The 8,848-nt window shown below is 43.0% G+C and overlaps 1 protein-coding gene across 2 annotated transcripts in view; it reads right to left on the bottom strand.

The window, feature by feature from the left end:
• Positions 1-1,186: 1,186 nt before the first annotated feature.
• The window catches only part of abch1 (ATP-binding cassette, sub-family H, member 1), a 31,933-nt gene continuing 24,271 nt past the window's right edge, over positions 1,187-8,848 (bottom strand). The window contains exons 18-20 of one of the 2 annotated variants that reach the window (XM_042065883.1): positions 8,119-8,278; positions 6,371-6,475; positions 1,187-3,059 (exon numbers count right to left, since the gene is read on the bottom strand). In XM_042065883.1, coding sequence (XP_041921817.1) covers positions 2,953-3,059; positions 6,371-6,475; positions 8,119-8,278 — 372 coding nt within the window. In that variant the 3' untranslated portion in view covers positions 1,187-2,952. Of the gene's footprint in view, positions 3,060-3,706; positions 3,936-6,370; positions 6,476-8,118; positions 8,279-8,848 lie in introns of those variants that run through there. The other variant, XM_042065884.1, reaches the window with a different exon arrangement.

Below are 8,848 nucleotides of genomic sequence, written 5' to 3'. Positions count from 1 at the left end.
CACCACCACTGTCTGCTGTTTCCAACACATGAACCGGGCACTGGGTACCTTTCACACTAAAGACTAAGAGGTATACAAGAAACAAGTTATTGTAACCTGGAATGAAAGTAGTGCTAGAGTTGTTTGCTTGACCATGGAGGTCAAGAGAAAGCTGACTGGGATGACAAATAGCTGAAATGTTTAGAGATACGACTCTTGGCCAGCGAGGGCAACATCCTCCCATGACTCACTTCCCGAAACTCTCTGGCAGAGGTGCGAACAGAATGTGGGGGTCAAAAGTTTTTCGGCAGCATGGAGATATCACTAATGCCATTACTGTATCACATAGGTGGCACCAACTAAAATGGTATCCTCCTCATACACTGATAGAAACCCTGAGATAGGAGTGCCACATTCCCCTGTAGAGGGCATGTTCCCTTTGTGGCCTCTCCCTGTTCCAGCACCAGGAGGACTAGTGGCAGCTCCAATGGACCCGAAACATCAACATTTTATAGTACATAATCTACCAGCAGATCAAGCTAATAAGCATGTTAGTTGTTTGCTATTCAAACTGTTAGCCAAAGTTCATTCAGACCAACGAATGTATCCAGTATATGGTTCAGACTACAAATGAGCATTGATGCTAGCATACATTAGTTTGGATGCAGTTTGTGTTCAGCTGAGGTGATGTGTGCAAATTATACATTGCTCTCTTTCTTTTCCGCTCTCTTTGCAGTCTCTCCGTCTGATCCCCACATTTGAAGTGCAAATAGGTGTTCTAGTGGGGGGAAGATGAGGGCACTGAAGCTGATAAGAGAGTGGGGAGATGGGCTCAACTGGCACCCCAGCCACGTGCACCCCCTCTGGGCTTGTTGTGGGTCAGACAAATGAAATGGATTGGGGACAGAGAGAATCTCAAGCAATCAGAGGAGTACCTAAATGGTTGGATGTGCTAAGCATGTTGCACTAAAGTTAGGTTTCAAAACATATAGTGCATACTTAAGAGCGTTTGGTTGTGAGGGAGGGGGGTTATCTGTTGTGGTGAATAATCTGCCATCTCTAAGTCAGTCACATGCTCACTGAACAGGACATGACAGATGGGCACTGACGAGGACCTGAAATGGCACACTTGAAGAAATATATGTTCACTCTCGCTGCTAAAGATGGAATATTTTTGTAAAACAAAATACAGCTCCAGACACAAACACATCTTTGAACAAATTTACTCTTTAAAAAGACAAAAGTTAAACATCTCTTTATATATTTCTTTTGACATATAGCAGATAGATAGAGTCAAGACATCATAATTACAGGATCCGGGAGAGGTAGAATGCCAGAATTCTCAACAATTCCAGGCAGAACACGACGCCCTCTGTAAGGCTTATTGTGCTATATTCATCTCTGTCCATAAGTGTTTTAAAATTGCACACAACAGCCATGGAGTCCTGCTGGAATGGTGGAGGCACATGGGGTGGTCCCAACACTAAACAGTCAAAAAACAAAACAAAAATGAAAACACAATAATAACAGAAAGATGAGCATGAACTGTGAATGATGAGATAAACAGAAGGCAAAGAGTATGTATTTGTCCCTTAATGCAAATAAACAGATGACCAAAAACAGCTGTATGGCTATGGAGGGGATAGATGGAATTGAATAGAACACTTCATACTATAAGGATTGTACCAAGCGAAATTAACTTTCTGTATGAATTGGCAATTAAGCAGAACTCATATAACATACAGTTCACTGTCTTGTCCCAGAGCCCAGAGCCCAAGCACGTCACATACATAAGCAATATTGGTACAATCTATTTTTCACTCTCCTACTCTTCATTCTATTTTTAATCCTTTTCCTGTGTATAAGAATATGTGCACTTCCAGGCAACTAACACTGTCGTCAAAAGACAGCAACTTTAATACTTCATTATGCTGTACTATACTGTCACATGCTGTGAGATATACCACATGGCTTTGGGATTTAAAACCTTAAAACGCTCTAGCATACAATCATACAAAATCAATACAAGGAAACACAAAAAGACGTGCAATTTTCACTTCAAATGTTGCGTGGTCCAGGCACCCAGCTTTACCTGAATGTAAACAATGATTCTTATCAGTTCTTTCAGTTTCCACCCGACACTGGCATACATTGTTGAACTGTTTCACATGCCACAGAAGCTATAGACACAATATGTAAAGCATTGTGTGCATCATCATAAATGCAAGGTTTTAGACATTGATACTTGTCTGCTTGCATTGATATACATATATACGATGCTTGGTTAAAATAAGTCCCCCTCTGTCCTGCATGGTGGGGAAATGTTGTGGCAGATCAACAGATTTCCCCTCCAGTGATTAATGTGTAACTACTCAGTCCCCTTCATTATAGGGAGCACAGGCACAGACAATCTGCAAAACTTGTGTGGAGAGTGGAGAGCACCAGATGACCTGATTGGATACAGCCACCAATTCTGCTAAGCAACTGGATGAGAGAATCAGGTCGGAGCTGTAGGCAAACAAAACAGTGGTACAACAAGGGTAGATATCCTTTTGTCCGCTCAGCTATTTCCGTCACAATACTAGTTTGCTGGTTCAGCTATAGGTATTGCCATATCAATATGTTTTGCACTGATATAAAAAACGAATTGTCTTATAGTTGGTCATTTTACGTCACATGCCTAGAAGCATATATTAGCATGTCTCAGGTAAAAACAATGAAAAGTCAACAGGTATGTTTCGCTCTGCAGCTGCCAGTGATAAAGACAGGGAGGACGAAGAGACTGAGGCTCTGACTGACAAGTCCAGGCATCCACCCTTGTTTTCATTTCTGGAGGCCCAGAGTGTTATTGTCGGTTAGACCTCATGCGGAGGGAGCACGAGAGAGAGGCCTAACGGCAGGCTGCGGAGTCAGGGTCTCTTTCTGACGGGGCTCTCCCCCGTCCCCTAACACGTCTCTCTTGGGGAGGTGACTTCACGACCTCAGCTTGAGGATGACTGTGGCGAGGATGAGGAAGAAGGTGTTCCAGCCCAGAGTGACGGCGAAACCTCTCCATACCATTAGTCGTGTGAGACCCCATCCTATGGAAAGATGAAATGAACAGAGGTGAAATCCCCATCACTTAAACATACGTATGTACTACATACAGTAGGCTATACAGTATGTAGACTTTTTCCCTTGAGAGAAAGTGGAATAGAACATTATGTCCAATATTCCAATATGTGGTTTAATGTTCACTGAGAGAAAGTGGAATAGAACATTATGTCCAATATTCCAATATGTGGTTTAATGTTCACTGAGAGAAAGTGGAATAGAACATTATGTCCAATATTCCAATATGTGGTTTAATTTTCTGCATTTCTCATTAGTGGGTCACTTTGATACTAAAAGTATGATTCTATGTAATGACTGTATGATATCTGTACTGTCCCTGTGTATATCTGTGTGTGACTGTATTTAGAGATAAGCGGGAATATTATGACTTTGCAGTGTTTCACTGTTCTGCATGGCTGCGTCAGTCTATCTGCTCCGGATTGCCAGGTTGCCACTAATCAGAGTCTGATTCAGTGTAGTCCACGTGAGATGGGATGACCAAAGCCATTTCCCGTCAGCCTGGAAGGATACTTAAACCCTAACTATTTCCTTCTCTAGTTAGAGCAGCTGATGGATCTTTAGGTGAAGTCATGCTGTCTCTCCCTTGATGCGCATCATTGTAAATAAACCCTGTTCCTGATTTTTCATACTATTGGTCTGACTGGGTCTCTATTAAATCTATGGTATCAAAATTACCATCAGTTTATGGAGGTTCTACCGAGATTGATAAGGATTATATAGATCTATTGAATTAAGGATTGTTCTTTTTACCAAACTTACTGTGTGTGATCCCTCAGCCCGCTGGTAAGACGCGCTCTCGGTAAGTAGTATGTTTTGTTCCTTTAAAGTGCTATAGTCCTTAGCTGGAAACAAGGGAGATCCAGTTGAGCAAGATTACTGTCGATGTTGGGTGATACGCTACAGTAACCCTGGTTGGTCAGCTGTAAGCTATCTAGGCCCTTGCCAGAATTGGGCATTTTGCCCCCGAAACAAGGAACAGATTGTGTGCGCACACAAAACCGGTCTAAGTCAACGAATCTCCTGAGAGTTACAGATGATTGATGCCAGGTCTGGGTGGGGGATCACCATTACTGGGTTGCTAAATTGGACAATCTGTCAAATTTTGAGACCAGTCACTTTACGGTAACCAATCAGGAACATGAGTCTATGAGTTTATGTCTCAACATGTATGTCTATGTATGTTTCTGACCTATGGGTTATGTGTATGTGTTGCTTTGCAATTGTCTGCTAAAGGTTCTCTCTGATACTAACATGTCGAGTGTCAACCTGTCCCTACTTGAACTACTAATTTGGCATAGTTTGTTCGGAGCTGCAAAGCTATTTGAATCTAACAAAACATCCGCCTCATCTGCGTTGTTGAGGAAAAGTTAACTTACTTGGCAGCTTTGTCTGCCTGTGGCAGCCACACATGGTCAGCAGCATTAGTTGGGCCAAACTAAGATAAAGGTGGGGACGCCTATTCAAAACATCCCAGTGCTGCTAACATTGTGTGTCAGACAATCAAATATGCCACAAAATAATTAGGAGAAAGAATGTGTCTAAAACTATAGGCTACATGTTATGTGTATTGCAACTATGGGATGACCAACGCCATTTCCCGTCAGCCTGGAAGGATACTTAAACCCTAACTATTTCCTTGTCTAGTTAGAGCAGCTGATGGATCTTTAGGTGAAGTCATGCTGTCTCTCCCTTGATGCGCATCATTGTAAATAAACTCTGTTCCTGATTTTTCATACTATTGGTCTCTATGGGTCTCTATTAAATCTATGGTATCAAAATTACCATCACCCTCTAGCCATTTAATGGAGCAGGGTAACCAGATGCCTGAGGCAGGTGGAACAGGTGACTTAAGTATTTTTCATAGTAAACAACCCACGGTCCCAAGAAAAGTAATTAATGTGAAAGGCAGCACCAAGGAGGAAAAGGATCTGAGCCTTTTGTTTAGCCAAGGCTCAGGTTCTCTCCGTCAATCTCTCATACTTTCCTGGATGACTACTCGTATCAAAGTGTACATAAACAAAGACTTCCTGTCTGGCCCGTATCGACCCCTTCTCATCACCCAATGGACCAGGAGCAACACGCAACCCTTGTACCACTGTCGATAGCCGGTGTCCAGCCTGAGAGAGATAAGAAGGAGCGAAACGTCGAGAGCTGTTTGAATATGATCCCAGGGAGCACACAGACGGATGCTGAATAATTCAGAGGGCAGCAGCAGCACCTGACCACTGGGCCGACTCTGGGACGAGAATCTTAAGAGGGGACAAGAGTGGTGGCCACAGTGTGAAACATTCAGGAGGGATGAAAATGAGCTCAGCTCAAGTGCCACAGTGTAGACGTACTAATCAACAAGAAAAACACTAACACTAACAACAACAACAAAACCTCACTAATCAGTAATCATCAATTATTTTGGTCTTATGTATCCATCATGTCTTAATCAGTCTTCACATGTGTTGATATCCACACATTAAATTCTGCTCGTAAGCTTTCCTTCTGCTTTGCAGACTAAACGCGCCATGTGTGACTTTGCACACACTGGCAACTGCTGCTGGTGTGAGTAGAGAAAGCGATGACTATGGGTAATGTATGTCTCGTGTAAAGCATGGGTGATATACAATGACAACAGCTACAGCTACTATGACCACCTGTGTTACATGAGCTGTGCGATGAGTTACATAAGGGAGGAAGTGGGTGCGGCACGCTGGAGTGTCAGCACTCATTAGGACCTGCAGGGACATTTACACGTGCTTCTGCTTCCACGTATGAGTGTGTGTGTGTGTGCGTGTGTGTACGCTGGTATGCTATTTCACTACATGAAACAGAGCTCGTGCTTGTGGGGGTATCTCAGTATACTGTGCCTTCCTTCAATAGTATTATAATATTACGGTTATATGTAGATACTTACTGCAGTATGTTTGTGCTACTATGAACAAAATCATGCATTACCTGGGCATGTGTTGCAAATTTGTGCATTTAACTATGTCTCTAACTATGTATCAATAACAGTATTTGCATGTGTGCACATGTGTAGGCATGTGTCCCTGGTTGTCCTCAGGTATGTGTTTATGTGTGAGTGTGAAGTAATTGTACTGCGTGTGTGTACATGTGTGTTCTTGTGCTTTTTGCATGTTATGCATTTACACTATTAATGTACCTGATATTTTATCTGTACAACATTCAAGATTCAGTCCAATAGAACACATGAGGGTAAACTGTATAAGTCTGTGTGTCCATGGGTGTATAGTGCGTATGCATGTGTGCTTGTGTATGTGTTCACCTCTGTACATGATGCAGCGCAGGGCTTCGGAGGCGTAGGTCTGAGGCAGGGCCAGGCTGAGGTAGCGCAGGGGGTAGGGGATGCACTCCACCGGCCAGATCACTCCTGAGGGAGCACAGCACACACAGGAGAACCACGTCCACATCAACAACATACCCTAAAGAGACAATCAATCGATAGACGTTTCTAAGAGTACCGTGTCTGTGTGTGTGAGAGAGAAAGAGAGATAGAGATAGATGTAGAGAGAGAGAGAGAGAGAGTGAGTGTGTATGTGTTTGCATTTAGCAACTATAGTGGAGAGATATAAATCAATGAGTTACATTAGGACAATGGGAATGTACGTATGTGTGTGTGTGTGTGTGTGTGTGTGTGTGTGTGTGTGTGTGTGTGTGTGTGTGTGTGTGTGTGTGTGTGTGTGTGTGTGTATTAAGGCAATTTACATCATTTACATCACACATTTACGTGTGTGTTTGCATGGCTTTCAGCGCATGTGATTCTAGGTTTCATTGGGCTGCGTTGGGTCTTTGGATTAATCAGGGGAGAGTGGGGTCATGATCTCATTAAAGGCCGATGGCTTCCTTTTTCCGCCTGGCCGAATGACCTACCCTGTCCAGAGCACATTCCTCCTTGGCCTCAGTCTCTAGGTAGCCCCACTCTTCCATGCCTTCCTCTCCCTCTGTCAGAGCTGAGCACTGAGCTGGCTCATATGACAGTGAAGTCATGCCCACAACCTTTTCCCAGCATGGAGCCACTTCCTGGGTGATTTCACCCCAGGCAAGTTATCTCACACCAGCAGACTCATTAAAGGTGCAGTCAGGGATTGCACAGGAAGCCGCAATTGTCTGTGTTTATGTTTATATTTAAATGCTTTAATTTATTAGCAAATGCTTTTGTGCAAAAAAAACATAGCCTACATTATATTTTAACCTAGGACCAAACGAAATACACCAGAGAGGTAGCTCACCCCTACATTCCCAGAAAATATCCATGCATCCATGAGTTTATTTTTTTTTGGTGTCTGCCCCCACTTTGTTTGTTTCCAGTTTTTGGAGCCTGGGCTGCCTACAGAGACCGTTTTTTTTTTTTTTTACAGTGTAATCACTGAATGGGCAGCTAGCGGGTGTGAGGGGATGATTGCTGAATGTGACAAAAATGTTATGGGCTTGAAATCACATAAAATCCCTGACTTTAAGTGGTTTAATGTACTATTTCACTGCCCAAAATAACCATTCATGAATAAATTTAGCGACAATTAATCAGTTCATGGCCCCAGCAGTGGCGCGACTGGCTGGGGCACCTGCACCGTACGCCAGCGACCCGGGTTCGAATTCCGCCCCGTGGTCCTTTCCGGATCCCACCCCGACTCTCTCTCCCACTCACTTCCTGTCAATATCCACTATCCTATCTAATTAAAGGCATAAAAAGCCCAAAAATATATACTTAAAAAAAAAATTAATCAGTACATCGATTAGCTGTCAACTAATACAATAAAGTAATTGCCAACTACTTTGGTAATCGTTTCCTGCTTTACTTTACTTTAGATCTCTATGACAGTAAACTAAATATGTTTGGTGTGTAGACAAAACAAGGTATCTGAAGTCAAAATATTTGGCTTGATTGAAATGTTTACTTAATTTTCTGACATTTAATCAATTAAACAACTAATCAATTAATGGAGAAAATAATTGATAACTATGAAAATAATCGTTAGTTGTAGCCCTAACTCAAAATGCTGTGGTGATACTCACCACTGATGATGAGATTGGGGTAAAAGACACCGAGGGCAGCCTGGTTGGCAGACTGCTCGTCATCGATGGCAGATGAGATGACCAATCCGAAGGAGATTCCTGTCACCCCTTGCAGAATAATTAAAGAGACGACCAGGGCCAGAGATCCCTCATTAGGAATCTGGGAGATGGAGAGAGAAAAGAAAGGGATAGAGAAGAGAGGGGTAGAAAGAGAGAGAGAGAGAGAGAGAGAGAGAGAGAGAGAGAGAGAAAGAAAGGAAGATATGGTTGCTGACATGGACTGAATGAAGTTGAGTTCAGTGAGATCACCAGTGACTTTAATAGTGCTCCCTCTTAATTTGGGACAGTATAAATCTCTCTCACACTTGAAAGCCACATACTGAGAGGTCATAAAGAACATAATATATTTAGGCAGCTAAATTCCAGGTGTATCTTCATATCTCCAGGGCATATATAGTGCTGAAACATATCTTGTGTGGTAGTAAGAAGACTGCATATGGTGTGTGTGTGTGTGTGTGTAGATGTGTGTGTATGTGCATGTTTGTGTGTGCGTGTGTGTGTGTGTGTGTGTGCACGCGTGCCTGCAGGAGGTGTGCATGCTGATGTTTAGTGTCCCAGTGACAGTTCCTCTCGGGCTGGTGCTATTCCAGAGGCAGGCAGGCCTGTGGACTCACAACTGCCACTCACACACACACCACCCCAAAAATAGCCCTGGACCAGCCCCTGTGTG

Source organism: Alosa sapidissima, chromosome 16 (assembly GCF_018492685.1).
Source record: "Alosa sapidissima isolate fAloSap1 chromosome 16, fAloSap1.pri, whole genome shotgun sequence".
In the NCBI taxonomy this organism is placed as follows: Eukaryota; Metazoa; Chordata; class Actinopteri; order Clupeiformes; family Clupeidae; genus Alosa; species Alosa sapidissima.
The sequence above is the reverse complement of the archived record's forward strand: the minus strand, read 5'-3'. Positions and strand labels throughout refer to the sequence as shown.